At 44.4% G+C, this 19038-nt stretch overlaps 1 protein-coding gene across 2 annotated transcripts in view; it reads right to left on the bottom strand.

Annotated features, from left to right (window-relative positions):
• Nucleotides 1-19038, bottom strand: part of WDR41 (WD repeat domain 41) — a 50793-nt gene that overhangs the window by 18515 nt on the left and 13240 nt on the right. For both annotated transcript variants that reach the window (XM_062212543.1, XM_062212542.1), the window contains exons 3-5: nucleotides 16026-16074; nucleotides 6306-6437; nucleotides 5786-5848 (exon numbers count right to left, since the gene is read on the bottom strand). In XM_062212543.1, coding sequence (XP_062068527.1) covers nucleotides 5786-5848; nucleotides 6306-6437; nucleotides 16026-16074 — 244 coding nt within the window. The remainder of the gene's footprint in view (nucleotides 1-5785; nucleotides 5849-6305; nucleotides 6438-16025; nucleotides 16075-19038) is intronic.

Raw genomic sequence — 19038 nt, 5'->3', positions numbered from 1 at the left:
GGGCAGGGCCTGTAAGCCTCAGTCGCAGAGACCCTACAGCTCCCTCCTGTGCTCCAGAGCGAGGACGAGGACACCTACGCAGCCTGTGCAGAAAGGCCCAGAGCACAAGGAGCACAGACAACAGCGAGCACCACGTCACCACACTTGGAACGGAGCCCCTCGACAACCTGCAGTCAACCCCGAGGGGCCCGGAGCCACAGCCGGGTGGAACGCCCTCCAGCCCCGGCCAAAATCACCATGAAACACACACTCATCACCGGGAGGTGACGTGACTCGGAACAGCGAGCACACAAAGCTGCAAAGACACTGCTTCCGAAGCCAAGCTGAAGACACCACCCCAGTGTTACGGAGCGTTCGGTCAGCTCCTGATGCTGCTCGCCAAGTCTGCGGTTTGCTGAGCTCGGGCAAGTGTTCCCAGACCTGCACACTCCTTAACCTTTCACAGCCCGGCCCTCACCATCAGCTGTAGCTAGAGCAAGGGCAGGAGGCGCCGGGAGCCCTGCCTCGGCCCCGCGCGGGGAGAACCAAGGGAACCCAGAGCTGAAGGTAACCTCCAGGCTGTATTTCTAGTCCTGCACTTTCAGCACCAGCGCTCCGCTCCTTTCACTCCTTTCCTCCCCCGACTGCATATACACATCTTGCTTATCCCTGTGTCCCACACGGGCATCTGCTGTTTCCAAAGCTGAGCTTCCGTGGAAACGCTGCTCTGACAATCACGTCGCCTTTTCTGCAGACGTGTTGCCCGTCCTGTGACTACTCCAGCAGAAGGGCTGCTGGCGCCAACATTTCTGTATCTTACATCTTGGGTTGACTTCCCCCACGTTACAACCCCAACAGCCGGCTATGAAACCACAGCTCCTTCAGGTCCTTAGCGACGCCTGTTCCTGCTCGTCCACACCGGCCATTGCAGTCAGTGTGTGGGGAACAGCGTCTCAGGCCAGTTCCATTGACACGTGTCCAACCACTGCAGATGCTGAGCTGCCTCCGGTGCTGACTGGCAATCCGCACAGATCAGCTCTGCAGACTTTTAAGTCCTCTTTGACTTTACTTTGCATTGTGAGGAACTGGTTACTCTGGGCACAAACCCCGGGATGTCTGATCCGCCAATTCTCCCCTTCCGTGGGCGGCCTTCTCACTTAACCGTGTCCTCAGAACCGTAAGCTCTCTACCCGATGTGGTCCAGAGTTTGCCTTTTCTTCTCTCCCTACACGTTAGGTGTCATACGCAAGATACCCAATTCATGGTCACAAAGATTTACTCCTGTGTGTCTGCAAAAGCTTTCGTTTTGGCTCTCAACATTTCTCTCTGATCTGTCTTGTGAATTTTATTATTATTATTTTTTTTATTTTTGACAGGCAGAGTGGACAGGGAGAGAGACAGAGACAAAGGTCTTCCTTTGACGTTGGTTCACCCTCCAATGGCCGCTGCGGCCGGCGCACCAAGCTGATCCGAAGCCAGGAGCCAGGTGCTTCTCCTGGTCTCCCATGGGGTGCAGGGCCCAAGCACTTGGGCCATCCTCCACTGCACTCCCGGGCCACAGCAGAGAGCTGGACTGGAAGAGGAGAAACTGAGACAGAATCCGGCGCCCCGACCGGGACTAGAACCCGGTGTGCCGGTGCCACAAGCGGAGGATTAGCCTGTTGAGCCACGGCGCCGGCCTACGTCTTGTGAATTTTTACGTCTGCTTGTGCCTATCCAGCTGCCGCAGCACCGCACCATTTTCTGAAGAGCGTGTTCTAGCCCGGAAGCATTTCAGCACGCCTGTCAGGTCACGTATGTGACGTGTTACGTCTCTGCATGCCCACCAACACGCCAGCATCCCACAGCCAGATTCCTACTGCTTTCTACTGGGTTCAGAGGTTGCAACGTGTGTTCTTGCACCTCTGTTCTTTTTCAACCACGTTTTGGCCCTTCCAGGCCCCTTGCATTTCCACATCAATCTGAGGCTCAGACTGTCCACTTGGGAAGGGGAGAGGCTGGCTGTCACTGAGAGGGCTCCGTGCTCCACCTGTGGGTCAGCTTCCACAGGGCTGCAGGCTTCAGAGGACTAAACCGGACGCGACTGGGAGAGCTCTTCGTTAACTCAGATCTCTCATTTCGTTCAACAATGTGTCACAGCTTTTGGTACACGGGTTTCATATTTTATCTCCAACTACTTTCTCCTTTTGTATATTGCTGTAAATGCAATTATTTTCTTAATTTCATTTTGGAAATATTCATTGACATCATAAATAAATACACTGATTTTAATACGATTCTGATTCCTGACACTTTACTAAAGAATCTTGCTGTGACTCGGAACGCTTCACACATTAGGTCACCCGCATTTATGAACAGTTCTACTCCCTCCGTTCCGATGTGGATACGTGCCATTTACTTCCTGTTTCTCGGCTTGACCTTCCTGGCCAGAACCTCTAGACAGCAGTGAGCCGACATGCGGAGAGCAGACTTCCTACTTCTCATCCATCTGGAAGTGCTCCTTCAGTTTTCTCGAACAGTGTCTGCTGCAGAATTTTACAAAATGCCCTTACTAGGCTGAGGAAGGTCTCATCTGTACCTAGATGGATGAATATTTTTTGTCATGACAGGGCGTTGGATTTTGTCGAATGCTTTCTCTGCATCTATTGAAATGATCATGTGGTTTCTGTCTTTTATTGATAATATGGTATATTTCACTCATCAGTGTTCAGATGTTAAACTAAGTTCCTATTCCTGGCATAAATCTTACTTCGTCATGATATATAATCTTTTTAAAGTAATTTCTTGGGGCCCGCACTGTGGTGCCGTGGCCTAAAGCCCTGGCCTGCAGCACTGACATCCCACATGGGCGCTGGTTCAAGTCCCAGCTGCTCCACTTTCAATCCAGCTCCCTGCTGATGCCCCTGGGCAGACAGACAGGATGGTTCAAGCGCTTGAGTCCCTGCACCCACATGGCAGACCTGGAAGAAGTTCTGGCTGCTGGCTTCAGATGGGCTCAGCTCCGTCCACTGTGGCCATGTGGGGAGGGAACCAGCAGATGGAAGACCTCTCTGTGTCTCCACCTCTCTCTTAAACTTTTTCATATATAAACAAAATAAACCTTTAAAAAACATCTCTTAGCTTTTTTTATGTGAAAGGCAGACACACACACATAGACAAATAACCTCCCTGTCACTGGTTCAACCTCCAGGTGTCATCAACACCCAAGACCGTGCCAGGCTGAAGCCAGGAGCCAGGAACCCAATCCAGGTCTCCCTAGGGGCGGCAGGGACCCAGTGTGATCCAGGGAGTGGGGAGTGCGAATGGATCAGGCACTGCAATGGGGATGAGAGTATCTTAAAAGGCATCAACTTGCAGGCCAAACCTCCCCACTCTCTCTCAGCTTATCTGAAAGGCAGACAGGCAGAGCGAGCTCCCATCTGCTGGTTCACTTCTGACCCGGGAGCTGGAACTCAACCCTGGGCTACCACACTGGCGCAGGAAGGCAGTCACTGGGTATCAGCACTGCCCCCAGGGTCTACTGACATGAGCAGGAAGACAGTGTCAGGGGCAACCGTCTGGGGAGCGAACCAGCAGACCGAAGACCTCTCTCTCTAGGGAGCAAACCAGCGGATCGAAGACCTCTCTCTCTAGGGAGCGAACCAGCGGATCGAAGACCTCTCTCTCTAGGGAGCGAACCAGCGGATCGAAGACCTCTCTCTCTAGGGAGCGAACCAGCGGATCGAAGACCTCTCTCTCTAGGGAGCGAACCAGCGGATCGAAGACCTCTCTCTCTAGGGAGTGAACCAGCGGATCGAAGACCTCTCTCTCTAGGGAGCGAACCAGCGGATCGAAGACCTCTCTCTCTAGGGAGCGAACCAGCGGATCGAAGACCTCTCTCTCGCCTCTCTCTGTAACTCTTTCAAAGAAATCTTTAAAAACAAAACAAAAAAACAACTGAACCATGGAAATAAAGGGAGGACAATGCTATTTTTATGCCAAAAAGGGTCATAGCAAGAATAGTCAAAATAATTTTCGAGCTGATTAACACTACAACAAGACCCCTTTAAAAAGTATTTTCGCAGAGCTGCTGTTGTGGCGCAGTGGGTAAAGCTGCTGCTTGAGGTGCTGACAACGAATATGGACACTGGTTCAAGTCCTGGCTGCTCCACTTCCAATCCAGCTCCCTGCTAATACGCCTGGGAAAGCAGCAGAGGATGGCTCAAGTACCTGGGCTGCTCCACACATGTGGGAGACCCGGAAGCAACTCTTGGCTCCCGGCTTCGGAGGAGCCCATCTCCAGCCATTTTGCCACTTGGGGAGTGAACAAGAGGACAGATCTGTGTCTCTGTCTCTCTCTCTTTGTAACATTGCCTTTCAAATAAATTATTTAAAAAAAAAATAGTAACTTCTTAAAAAAAGTCTTTTCACTATACTGGAATAAGATGCTTTTTAATAAGTAGTTCATGAAGTAGCTCACGGAAGGAATTTCTCCCCAAAATAGTAAATTTTTCTCCTTCTGTTTCTGCAACTCATGTATCTCCATGATAAACCTAATAACCCTAGTTTTACAGACAGAATATTTTTAAAGGAATGTAAAAGTGGAATTTTTTCAGATCATATAAAACAGTTTTTGACTAAGTCAGTAATGACTTCTTCACAGAAACTCTACTATTAAATTAAATACAAGGGTATAGTATTTACTGCATTAATATTTGGACTAGCCAGCTGTCGTACACACACACACACACACACACATAAAACAATCCTTACTAGTAGCACGTACCAACTGTTTTCAATTTAAAAAAAAGGAAGTAAAAGAAGTGTTAGTTCCAATACAGAGAATAGCCATCTTTAAAGCAAATAAGGAGCGGCCAGCATTGTGGTCTAGCAGGTTAAGCCACCGCCCTGCAATGCCAGCATCCCATAAGGGCGCAGGTTCAAGTCCTGGCTGCTTCTGTTTGAATCCACCTCCCCGCTAAGGTGCCTGGGAAAGCGGCAGAAGACGGCCCAAGCACTTGAGCCCCTGCATCCACAAAGGGGACCCAGATGAAGCTCCTGGCTCCTGGCTTCGGCCTAGTCCAGCCCAGGCTGTTGCAGCCATCTGAGGAAGTGAACCAGTGGACGGAAGACCTCTCTGTCTCTCCCTGTATGTTTGCGTTTGTGTGTGTGTGCACACATGTGTGCACGTGTGTGTATGTGTGTGTACGTGTGTGTGTAAAGCAAATAGGGAAACATCTAATATATTTGCCCAGATTTGACATTAAAATAACAATGGGTAATTTCTTCTGTAGGAATCAGAGTAACCACATCTCTTATCCATGTGTGTCTCTCAAACATGTAACCACACGCCTGTCACACCTGTGTAATAAGCCCTAATTAACATCTGTTCATGAATGTACTTCTTAGCAGAACTCAGCTATGAATTACGTGCCTATGTAACTGACGTGTGTTTCTGGCCTGGGAGAAGCACAGGCAGAAAGACAAGGAACTCCCAGATTTTTAGTTCAAATATCTGAAAAACAGGCTACTGAGACAGTCATCCTACAGGTGAGACCTCTTACAGAGCCGTCTACCAACAACACACCAGGCACTACCTGGTTCCCTCACGCTTTGGGAATTGGCCCCTGATACAATTTCACATGGAAACATGACAGCACGTGCTACAAATACTCACCAAAATCTAGTCCTACAGGAATCAAATGACCATGGATATAAAAATTAATTTTCAACAACTACAAAAGTAACTTCATTTAACAATTAAGCTACTTTTTTTTTAAGACAAAACCAGATTACCACAAAAACTTACATTTGCCCAAGAGCTTACCTTTACAGTGGACTGGAAACACGATAATCTCTGAACTTGTCTACCAGTACCACTATCCCATACCTAAATTCATGTTAAGAAATAATTTAACAGAATTCTAAAACCTTAATCATGAGACAACTTTTCTAATTAACAATTAAATCTCAGACATTAAATATTTATTTAGAAGATATTTAAATAAAATATTAAATATGTAGTGTTTACACTACCACAGAAATTAACGTATATACTGAGCTGTCAATTACTAAAGTGTGAGGTAAATTTTACTATCACACTACCTGCAAATCGCAAGAGAAAGCGGCCTCAAGTGCTAACACGTCAGAGGCATCAGGATAACCACTGACAGGCATCCTCCAGGAAATCTACCACCGTCTTCCGTGTGTACAGCGGACCTCTCAAAAGTGCACGGTTACTCTGGCTGGATGAGCACGGAGGTTTTCAAATCCTCCACATCACCTCCTAGGGGACGAAATGCACTTTCTCCCATGGCAGCTTTCCCAGCCCTTCCAGTTAAGGATACGACCACTGCTCTGTCGGCAGAGGCTGTCAGGAGGAGGCGGCGCTGCTCTTCACCGGGTTCCAGGGAAGGGAATGTAGTGACAGCTGTTATCTTCTGAGTGTGTCCACTGAGCTCCAAAAGCTTTTCTCCTGTCTGAAGTATCAATAAAAAGGTTAGGAGGCTCACATTTCAGAATTTAAATAATCTTAAATGACAACACTGAGAAAAATCACCATGCAAAAAATTCAAATACATTCAACTAACACTCAGAACTTACCATTTAACTGAATCAAACAGAGTATTAAGAGTGCTAAAAGAACAGCCATAAACAGTTTTGGTTATTTTCTAGCAAAAATGCTAACTTGTAGAATGTGTTTAAAGAAAATTAGAAGGAGTATTATTTTCCATGGTTTTGAGAATTATGTAAATTAAGCATGTAAACATCAGCAGGGGGGATTATCGAAGTGTGTATTACCTAAGTCTCTGCACACACATAAGAGCGCAGAAGGAAGTCAGCCAGCACGCAACATACGAGAATACGCGCACCACGGACATGACGCATTTTCCGCACGATTTACCAACCGCTTATACACTGACTCGCCACTCCGACTCTACTGAAAACTGACATCTACGCCCACCACTCAGTGTCTTTGTCTATCAGTCTCTCACTGACTTCCCAAGAAGTAAAAAAATCACTCTAGGGGCCAGAGCTGTGGTGTAGCGGGTAAAGCCACCACCTGCAATGCCGGCGTCCCATAGGGGTGCTGTTCAAGTCCTGGCTGCTCCACCTCCGATCCAGCTCTCTGCTATGGCCTGGAAAAGCAGTAGAAGATGGTCCAAGTCCTTGGGCCCCTGCACCCGCGTAGGAGACCTGGAGGAAGCTCCTGGCTTCGGATCTGCGCAGCTCTAGCTGTTGCAGACAACTGGGGAGTGAACCAATGGATGGAAGACCCCTCCATCTCCTCTCTCTTCTCTCTGTGTAACTCTTTCAAGTAAATAAATCTTAAAAATTCACTGTAACAAATAGAAAATATTCCAAAAGTTGCAGAGTTTCATTAATGTGATAAAATTAATGTTAAAGAACTACTTTAATCACAGACAAAGCCTCTGAAAATGAGGACCTGACAGAGACAGACCAAGGAACAATCTAAAATAAGGATAAAAAGAAGAGAAATGCTTTGGAGAATAGCTTGAGTTATAAAGGATAAGAAAGAGAGGCCCTGGAAAAATGTAGTGAACCCTTGGATATTTTTTAAAAATATCTTTTTAAAAAAACTGTAAGTCGGCCGGCGCCACGGCTCAATAGGCTAATCCTCCGCCTTGCGGCGCCGGCACACCGGGTTCTAGTCCCGGTCGAGGCACCGATCCTATCCCGGTTGCCCCTCTTCCAGGCCAGCTCTCTGCTGTGGCCAGGGAGTGCAGTGGAGGATGGCCCAAGTTCTTGGGCCCTGCACCCCATGGGAGACCAGGAGAAGCACCTGGCTCCTGCCATCGGATCAGCGCGGTGCGCCGGCCGCAGCGCGCCTACCGCGGCGGCCATTGGAGGGTGAACCAACGGCAAAGGAAGACCTTTCTCTCTATCTCTCTCTCTCACTGTTCACTCTGCCTGTCAAAAATTTAAAAAAAAAAAAAACAAACTGTAAGTCAAACATGAGAATAAGGTTGTAATATGCTACCATACAACAACAAAGGAAAAGTTGTGACTCTTGTGAAATAAATAAATACAATAAATAAATAAATAAAAGAAGCTTTTCCTTTTTATTATGAAATATTGATCTCCATTTTATTTTTTATAGAAACTTTTTATTCAATAAATATAAATTTCAAAAGTACAACTTTTGGATTATAGCAGTTCTTCCAATATCCACCCTCCCACCACCAAACCATCCCACCTCCTACTCACTCTCCCATCCCATTCTTCATTAACATTCATTTTTAATTATCTTTATATACAGATCAACTCTATCCTAAGTAAAGATTTCAACAGTTTGCACCCACACAGACACACAAAGTATAAAGTACTGTTTGAAGACTAGTTTTACAGTTAATTATCATCGTACAACACATTAAGGACAGAGGTCCTACGTGGGGAGCAAGTGCACAGTGACTCCTATTGTTGATTTAACAATGGACACTCTTATGTGTGACGTCAGTAATCACCTGAGGCTCTTGTCATGAGCTGCCAAGGCCATGGAAGCCACTTGAGTCCACAAACTCTGACATTATTTAGACAAGGCCATTATCAAAGTGGAAGTTCTCTCTTCCCTTCAGAGAAAGGTACCTCCTTCTTTGACAGCCCCTTCTTTCCACCAGGATCTCACTCACAGGGATCTTTCATTTAGGTCATTTTTTGCCACAATGTCTTGGCTTTCCATGCCTGAAATGCTCTCATGGGCTTTTTAACGAGATCTGAACGCCTTAAGGACTGATTCTGAGGCCAGAGTGCTGTTCAGGACACTGTCATTCTATGAATCTGCTGTGTGTCCTGCTTCCCATGTTGGATCGTTCCTGCCTTTGTTATTCTATCAATTGTTATTAGCAGACACTAGTCTTATTTATGTGATCCCTCTGACTCTTAATCCTATCTTTATGATCAGTTGTGAACTTAAACTGATCACTTTAGTAAGGTGGCATTGGTACATGTCAACTTAATGGGATTTGGAGTCCATGGCACGTTTCTAGCTCTACCATTAGGGATAAGTCCGAGTGAGCGTGTGCTGAACTGTACATCTCTTCCTTATCTTATTCCCACTCATTTTTAACAGGAATCAATTTCAAATGGATTTAAACACCTAAGAATAATTGTCTGTTAATTAAAGAGTTCAACCCATGGTATCAAGTAGAAAAAGAAAACACTGGGGCCAGCACTATCACACAGCGGGTTAACGCCCTGGCCTGAAGTGCCGGCATCCCATATGGGCACTGGTTTGAGACCCGGCTGCTCTACTTCCAAACCAGCTCTCTGCTATGGCCTGGGAAAGCAGTGGAGGATGGCCCAAGTCCTTGGGCCCCTGCACCCGCAAGGAAGACCTGGCAGAAGCTCCTGGCTCCTGGCTTCGGATCAGCACAGCTCCGGCTGTTGCGGCCAATTGGGGAGTGAACCAACAGATGGAAGACCTCTCTATCTCTCTGTCTCTCCTCTCTCTGTGTAATTCTGACTTTAAAATAAATAAATAAATCTTTTTTAAAAAAAAAAAATATTAAGAATAAAACAGTAAGCTGGTCCAGGACAGTCAGGACAGGGCTGATCAGTCATTGCTTCTCACAGTATTACTTGCACTGCTATACGCTTCTCTTTAGGAGCTCAGTTGGTTGTCACCGATCAGGGAGAACCTATGGCTTTTGTCCCTTCGGGAATGGCTTATTTCACTCAGCATGATGTTTTCCAGATTCTTCCATTTTGTTGTAAATTACTGGATTTCATTTTTTTTACTGCTGTGTAGTATTCCATAGAGTACATATCCCATAGTTTCTTTATCCAGTCTTCTGTTGATGGGCATTTAGGTTGATTCCAGGTCTTAGCTATCGTGAATTGAGCTGCAATAAACATGGGGGTGCAGATAGCTCTTTTATTTGCCAATTTAATTTCCCTTGGGTAAATTCTGAGTAGTGGGATGGCTGGGTGGTGTGGTAGGGCTATATTCAGGTTTCTGAGGAATCTCCAGACTGACTTCCACAGTGGCTTTATCAGTTTGCATTCCCACCAACAGTGGATTAGTGTGCCTTTTCCCCCACATCCTCTCCAGCATCTGTTGTTGGTAGATTTCTGAATATGAGCCATTCTAATTGGAGTGAGGTGAAACCTCACTGTGGTTTTGATTTGCATTTTCCTGATTGCTAGCGATCCTGAACATTTTTTCATGTGTCTGTGGGCCGTTTGGATTTCCTCTTTTGAAAAATGTCTATTGAGGTCCTTGGCCCATCTCTTAAGTGGGTTGTTTGTTTTGTTGTTGTGGAGTTTCTTGATCTCTTTGTAGATTCTGGTTATTAATCCTTTATCAGTTGCATAATTTGCAAATATTTTTTTCCCATTCTGTCAATTGCCTCTTCAATTTCCTGTTTCTTTTGCCATACAGAAACTTCTCAATTTGATGTAATCCCAATTGTTAATTTTGGCTATGACTGCCTGTTCTTCTGGGGTCTTTTCCAAGAAGTCTTTGCCGGTACCTATATCTTGCAGAGTTTCTCTTATGTTCTCTAATAATTTGATGCTGTCTGGTCATAGATTTAGATCTTTAATCCATGCTAAGTGGATTTTAGTGTAAGGTGTAAAGTAGGGGTCTTGCTTCATACTTCTGCACGTGGAAATCCAGTTTTCCCAGCACCATTTATTGAATAGACTGTCCTTGCTCCAGGAATTGGCTTTGGAACCTTGATCAAATGTAAGTTGGTTGTAGATTTTTGAATTACTTTCTGCTGTTTCTATTCTGTCCCATTGGTCTATCCATCTGTTTCTGTACCAGTAGCAGGCTGTTTTGCTTATAACTGCCTTGTAGTATGTCTTGAAATCTGATATTGTGATGTATAAGATTGCTTTAGCTATTCGAGGTCTCCTGTACCTCCATATGAATTTCAGCATCATTTTTTCCAGATCTGAGAAGAATGTCTTTGGTATTTTGATTGGTATCACATTGAATCTGTAAATTGCTTTTGGAAGAATGGACATTTTGATAATAATGATTCTTCCAATCCATGAACATGGAAGATTTTTCCCTTTTTTGGTACCTTTTTCTGTTTCTTTCTGTAAAGTTTTATAATTCTCATCGTAGAGATCTTTGACATCCTTGGTTAAGTTTATTCCAAGGTACTTGATATTTTTGGTAGCTATTGTGAATGGGATTGATCTTCGAAGTTCTTTCTCAGCCATGGCATTGTCTGTGTATACGAAGGCTGTTGATTTTTGTGCACTGATTTTATATCCTGCTACTTTGCCAAACTCTTCTATGAGTTCCAATAGTCTCTCAGTAGAGTTCTTTGGATCCCCTAAATAAAGAATCATATCATCTGCAAAGAGGGATAGTTTGAGTTCTTCCTTCCCAATTTGTATCCCTTTGATTTCTTTTTCTTGCCTAATGACTCTGGCTAAAACTTCCAGGACTATATTGAATAGCAGTGGTGAGAGTGGGCATCCCTGTCTGGTATCAGATCTCAGTGGAAATGCTTCCAACTTTTCTCCATTCAATAGGATGCTGGCCGTGGGTTTTTCATAAATTGCCTTGATTGTGTTGAGGCATGTTCCTTCTATACCCAATTTGCTTAGAGTTTTCATTGTGAAATGGTGTTGTATTTTATCAAACGCTTTCTCTGCATCTATTGAGATAACCATATGGTTTTTCTTCGGCAGTTTATTAATGTGGTGTATCACATTGATTGATTTGCAAATGTTGAACTATCCTTGCAAGCCAGGGATAAATCCCACTTGGTCTGGGTGGATGATCTTTCTGATGTGTTGTGAATTCTATTGGCCAGAATTTTATTGAGGATTTTTGCATCTACGTGTTGGGCATTGTCTAAAATCTCCATTACAATATGACGCCTGGCGGATGTTCAAGGGGCGTGTCTGTGGCTGCCGCAGTTCAGCTAGGTAAGATCAGACCATCAGCAGGGATAGCTCCACTTTAGTTCTGGACACGTGGACAGTGCGTGATCTCTATACCTTGCTTAAGATGCCCCGTGCATGGTCCACCCACGCCTGTATGACCTTTTCGCTGATTGGCTCCCCTACTGCGCATGTCCTTCATAAGCTTTATAAGCCTGTATGCTTCCTCAATAAAATAGCTCCTGCTTCGACAGAACTCACGGGTGCTTGTGGTGTCTTCTTGACCCGTCAAACTTACCTCCCCATTCGCCTTGTTGGGAAGTGCTTGCGTTGGCCCTGCTGGTCAGGGACCAGTCTCGGGCTTGAGACCCCAACAAGAGGACTTTTGCATCTATGTTCATCAGGGAAATTCTCCTTCTCTGCAGCATCTTTTTCAGGTTTAGGAATTAAGGTGATGCTGGTTTCTTAGAATTTGGGAGGATCCCCTCTCTTTCAATTGTGTTAATAGCTTGAGAAGAATTGGAGTTAGCTCTTCTTTAAGTGTCTGGTAGAATTCAGCAGTGAATCCACCTGGTCCTGAGCTTTTCTTTGTTGGGAGGGCCTTAATTACTGACTCAATTTGCGTCTTGGTTATGGGTCTGTTTAGGTTTTCTATGTCTTCATGGTTCAGTTTAGGTAGGTTGTATGTGTCTAGGAATCTATCCATTTCTGCTAGATATCCCAGTTTGTTGGCATACAACTCTTTGTAGTAATTCCTGATGACTCTATTTCTGTAGTGTCTGTTGTTACATTCCCTTTTTCATCTCTAATTTTATTGATTTGGGTCTTCTTTCTCTTTTTGGTTAGTTGGGCAAATGGTGTGTCAATTTCTTCAAAAAACCAGGTCTTCATTTTGCTGATCTTTCATATTATTTTTTTGGATTCAGTTTTGTTGATTTCTTCTTTAATTTTAATTATTTCTTTTCTCCTACTAGTTTTGCTTTGGTTTGCTGTAGTTTTTCTAGATGAGATGTATTGATAGCTCATTTATTTGGTGCCTTTCCAATTTCTTGGTGTGGGCATCTATTGCTATAAACTTTCCTCTTAACACTGCTTTTGCTGTATCCCATAAGTTTTGATGTGTTGTTATCTTCATTTGCTTCCACAAAGTTTTTGATTTCTCTTTTGATTTCTTCTATGACCCACTGTTCATTCAAGAGCACGTTGTTCAGTCTCCATGTGTTTGCATATGCTCTAGGGATTTCTGAGTTGCTAATTTCCAGCATCATTCCATTGTGGTCTGAGAAGATGCATGGTAGGATTTCGATTCTTTTGAATTTGCTGCAACTTGCTTTATGGCCTAGTATGTGGTCAATCCTAGAGAAAGTTCCATGCACTGCTGATAAGAATGTGTTTTCTGTAACTATAGGATGAAAAGTTCTGTGTGTGTGTGTGTGTATCTGTTAGGACCATTTGGTCTATAGTGTCTATGAAATCTGCTGTTTCCTTGTTGATTTTCTGTCTGGTTGATTTGTCCGTTGCTGAAAATGGAGTACTGAAGTCCCCCAATACTATTGTATTGGAGTCTAAGTCTCCCTTTAAGTCCCTTAACATTTCTTTTAAATAGCCAGGTGCCCTGTACTTAGGTGCATATATGTTTATAACAGTTATATCTTCCTATTGAATTGACCCCTTAATCATTATATAGTGCCCTTCTTTATCTCTTTTAAGAGTTTTTGTGTTAAAGTCTATTGTGTCTGATACTAAGATGGCTATGTCAACTCTTTTTCCGTTTCTGTTCATATGGAGTATCTTTTTCCAGCCTTTCCCTTTGTCTGCATGCATCATTGTTGAAAACGTGTGTTTCTTGTAAGCAGCAAATTGATGGGTTTTTTTTTATCCATTCAGCCAGTCTGTGCCTTTTAACTGGAGAGTTGAGGTCTTTTATATTCATTGTGACTATTGATAAGTGATGACTTTGTCTTGCCATTTTTCCTAAAATATTCCTAATTTATAATTTGAACTTCCTTTGATCTTTTATTGAGAAATTTTTTTCCTTTACCTTCTTTCGTATTGACGGCCATGTTTCTGTGTTTCTGTGTGCAACACATCTTTGCAAGGCTGGACGAGTGGTGACAAATGCTTTCAATTTCTGTTATGAAAAGTCTTTATTTCACCTTCATTCACAAATGAGAGCTTTGCAGGGTATAATATTCTGAGCTGACAGGTTTTTTTTCCTCTAGGACTTTACCTATATCTCACCATTCTCTCCTAGCCTGCAGGGTTTCTGATGAGAAGTCAGCTGTGAGTCTAATTGCAGATCCTCTGAGAGTAATCTGATGTTTCTCTCTTGCACATTTTAGAATCTTCTCTTTATGTTTCACTGTGGTGAGTTTGAGTACAATGTGTCATGGTGAGGATCTTTTCTGGTCATGTGTACTCAGAGTTCTGTATGCTTCCTATACTTGGACATCTCTTCCTTCTCCAAACCCAGGAAGTTTTCTGCTAGTATTTCACTAAAAAGGCCTTCTAATCCTTTCACTCTCTTCATGCCTTCAAGAATTCCTAGAACCTAAATATTGGGTTTGTTTATTTTTTTTATAGCATCCTATAGATTCTCAACAGTGTTTTTTAGATTTCTAATTTCCTCTTCTTGTCTTTGGTTTAATTTTATATTTTCCTGTGCTCTGTCTTCTAAGTCCGATATATTCTCTTCTGCCTCACTGATTGTTTTTAAGGCTCTCCACTGCATTTTTTATTTGTTCTATTGAATTCTTCATTTTGTTTTGATTCCTCCTTAAGATTTCAATTTCATAGGAAAGATTTTCTTTCATGTCCTGCATGGATTTCAGCAGTTCATGCATCTGCTTTTGGTTACTTCTATGTAATCTTATGATCAATTTTTTGAGTTCTATTTCTTGCATTTCTTCTATCTCATCATCTTCATAATCTAGTATTGAAGTGTTGTGTTTTTTTAGGAGCATCCTGTTGTCTTCCTTAATTGTTTCTTGGACTATTGCATTTGTTGTCAGCATTTGTGGAGATACTCATTGGTTTCTTTTTTGTTCAACTGTGGTGGCTTTTATCGTTGTACTATGACTCTGTAGGTAAGTAGACTGCTTTCAGTGAATCTCTAGAGGCTTGTAGTGGGCATGGCCAGAGAGCTCTAGTTCTCCAGGGTTAAGGGCATGCCTAGGGTGACATACCCAGGTGTGGCATGGTAAATCTTCTTTTTTTAATAAAAAGGTAAGTATATTCTGCTCAGTTGAGCTCTTCTCCTAGATGGAGGCCAGTGCCTGAGTGCGAGCCCCAGCTGGTATAATATTCGTCTGCTCTGTCCCAAGACCACACAAAGGATCTGTGTAGTCCTCAGTGTAAAGTCAGATTCCCCAGCAATGTCTCTCGCCAGGTAACCAGGAACCCCCAAGCTTGTGGCATCTCCCACTGAGACTGCTCAAAGTCCCAGCCACACCGTGAGTTCTCCCACACACCCTCAGCATTTTTTTCCCCCACAGTCCTGGTTCAGAAGCTTCACACAGTCACAAGCTCCTAGCCCCCTGTTATTTCTCCCCGCCAGAGTCAGGAGTCTCCACTCAGCTGACTGCCGGGTGCAGACACAAGCTGGCACAGCTGTTACCTATGTCCAAAATGGTGGCCACTCTACCAGCTTGTACGTCTTTGTGAGGTGACTGGAGAAAGAGAAACAGGTCCGTACCATTCTTTTTTTTTTTTTCTCTCCTCCAGTTTGTCTGGTACACTTTCCCCACGGGGCTTCAAGCCTCGTTCCCTCTAGGCTTTTCCTGCGGCGTTTTTGCCAGTGGCTCGGGCTACTGCGGTTTCGTAGGCTCTCGGTTGTTGGAGTCCCGAGCCCTCCACCTAGGTCCACCGTGTGCCTCTTATGGAAGAGCTTCCTCTGCTGTTTTCTCCCCTAACTCTTCCCTGAGACGGCACCGTCTCCACTGTTTTTAAACTATCTTCTCCGGGCTAGAGCTGTAAGCTCCCTCCTCTACTCTGCCATCTTGGAACCTCTGGTCTCCATTTTAAATGGATTTATCCTGAAGAGCCCTTCTCAAGTATCAATTCCAAATAATGTTACTGATACAAAATATATCTTACTGTACAAATTATAATACTGTACAAAAATATCCCCACAGTATTCACAAATGAATGCTCACCAAGAGTGGCCTACTTTATGACACAGTCCACATATGACCGACACATACCTGTGCACTCCATACAACCACAACTCCATCATCACCAGCCGATGCAAACCTGATCAGAGAAAAAAGTAATTAGTGACACTTAATTACTAGGATTAAGAACTACCACATCATATTAGTGGTATTTTGAGTTACTAATATTAATGAAGATTAAGTTCCTTAAGCTAATTTAATCAGACATATGTAGACTACCTTCTAGGTTCTGTGCCAGGTACTGGGGATTCAAAGGTAAATAAAGACATTATAGGCTTACAAAGCACAACCCACTAGAAATGTAAAAATGAAAGGGAAACACACATTCTTTCAAGTCTTTACTTCCTCAAAAAGTTTATGATCTTATGAAATCCATGACTCGGATGAAATGGAGAGACTTTATGGATAGAAAGCAATGTTCAAGAACCATGCCCTCACATAGAGTATCTCCATTACCTTTTCCATAAGGGTGCATTGACATTATTTAAAGTCAAGTTCTCACCTCTGTTCATCTGTTCAGTGTATATGGTCTTTCCACATGTGTTCTGTGTTATTAGAAGGTTTGGCATTTTAGGTTTTTTGGATTTTTTGAGGGTTGTTGGTTGTTAAGCAAAAATGCTTGAAATGCCCAGGAAAGTGTTTCATTCTATAAAACAAGACTTATGGTAAACTCTGATATATAGGGTCTCCTTCTTCAACTCTCATTCTCTATTCATAAAGGAAAAATCATCTACATTCTGTAGAGAAGAGACTGCTGACACAGCACTATAAGAAAACAAAGATTATTCATCGTAGTGACTGCTATAACACCAGGAAAGCACCACTCGGGGCAGTGTCTCATCACAGCAGCGTACGACAATCACTTTGCGTGGGTCAGGTACTCCAGTAATAGCGCAGCACACACGCTGGATACCAAGTTTTAATGACTCAAACCCAACTCCAAGTTGTCCCTATAACATCACTGTCATTCACGTGAACTCAGGTTTTCCTTTTCCGAAGAGAAGGAACAGGCAATGTCAGAGCCAGCGACAGGCTGCATGTCACTGGTCCCTACAGTTAAGAATCAGTAACAGGCGGTATTCCACAGACAGCTGTGGCACTGAGAAGATCTGCTGTGCTTCCTGCACCATGGTTACTGGTGTCACCAAATCTGGGTCTGCACCATGGACGTCGTCACTCGAGTAAACACTGCTGCTATCATTTGACACACAGGTGTCATTGGACACACAGTACACCTGGATACAGTAAGTCATCTGTTTGGATTTTACCCCTACGAGATACATACAATCTATCTCACTCATGTGACACTTTCCTTAACATCTGTCAACTGAGGTTCAAGTCAGATTTCTCATACTCAAAGTCTATTTAAATGTTATCTTCACTAGCTCAAACAATTCCCACACGCAGCTCCCATTTCAAAACCTTTTAAAAAATGTTTTATTTATTTTCATTTTATCTGAAAGGCAGAAAGAGACAGAGATCTCCCATTTACTGGTTCACTCTTCAAACACCCCCAGCAGTCGGGAAAGCCCAGATCGGAGCCAGGAGTCAGGACTCAAACCATGAACTCCCGCATGGGATGTGGGTGTCCCAATGGCAACTGAGCTGCTGCGCCAAATGCCCACCGCCATCCTGGAATGAGAAGTGGAGCCAGGACTCAGACCCGCATCCAGTACAGGATGTGGGCGACCCCAGCAGCATCTTAACCACTGTGCCAAACAACCCTCCAAACCCCTCCGATGAATCTCCTACTGTCAGAGCGGATCAAACACAGTCTGGCAAAGACTGTCAATAATTTCTTTCTTTTTTTCAAAGATTTATTTACTTATTTGAAAGGCAGAGTTACAGAGAGGCGGAGGCAGAGAGAGAGAATCTTCTACCCACTGGTCCACCCCCAAAATGGCCGCAACAGCTGCAGCTGGGCTGATCCAAAGCCAGGAGCTTCTTCCAGGAATCCCGTATGGGTGCAAGGACCCAAGCACTCGGGCCATTCTCCACTGCTTTCTCAGGCCATAGCAGAGAGCTGGATGGGAAGTGGAGCAGCCGGGTCTTCAGCAGCACCCATGTGGGATGCCGGCACTACAGGTGGCGGCTTTACCATCTATGTCGCAGTGTCAGCCCCAAGAAGTTATTAAATATAGAACTAAATACCTTTTTTAAGATTTATTTTTTGAAAGGCAGAGTTACAGAGAGGCAGAGGCAGAGGAGATAGGGATGGGAGGGGGGAGGGAGGGAGGAGAAAGAGAGAGAGAGAGAGATGGATCTTCCTCTGCTGGTTCACTCCCCATTGGCCGCAACGGCCGGAGCTGGGCCGATCCGAAGCTAGGAGCCAGGGGCTTCTTCCCGGTCTCCCATGGGGTGCAGGGCCCAAGCACTTGGGCCATCCTCCACTGCCTTCCCAGGCCTCAGCAGAGAGCGGATTGGAAGTGCAGCAGGTAGAACTAGAACCGGCGCCCATATGGGATGCCGGCACTGCAGGCAGCGGCTTTACCAGCTACACCACAGCGCTGGTCCCTACTTATCTTTTTTTTTTTTTTTTTTAACTTATTTGACAGGTAGAGTTATAGACAGTGAGAGAGATACAGAGAGAAAGGTCTTCCTTCTGTTGGTTCATTCCCCAAATGGCCGCTATGGCCAGCGCTATGCTAATCCGAAGCCAGGAGCCAGGTGCTTTCTCCTGGTCTCCCATGGGGAGCAGGGCCCAAGCACTTGGGCCATCCTCCACTGCCCTCCCAGGCCATAGCAGAGAGCTGGCCTGGAAGAGGAGCAACCGGGACAGAATCTGGCGCCCCGACCAGGACTAGAACCTAGCACCCATAGGGGTTGCCGGTGCCGCAGGCGGAGGATTAACCAAGTGAGCCACGGTGCAGCCCCCTTACATGTTTTTTTAATAGAAAGGACCTTTAGGAGCCTTTAGGTAACTAGCTAGACATCACACAAACAAAAAAATTTTAAAAGCATGCCTACCTTTTATTCTTATGTCAAAATTTAAGATATAAAACACCTGGAGGTGAACAATCTTTAAATTAAAAATACATTGCCT

Source organism: Lepus europaeus, chromosome 15 (assembly GCF_033115175.1).
Source record: "Lepus europaeus isolate LE1 chromosome 15, mLepTim1.pri, whole genome shotgun sequence".
NCBI classification, from domain to species: Eukaryota; Metazoa; Chordata; class Mammalia; order Lagomorpha; family Leporidae; genus Lepus; species Lepus europaeus.
This window is presented reverse-complemented; position numbering and strand designations above follow the sequence as displayed.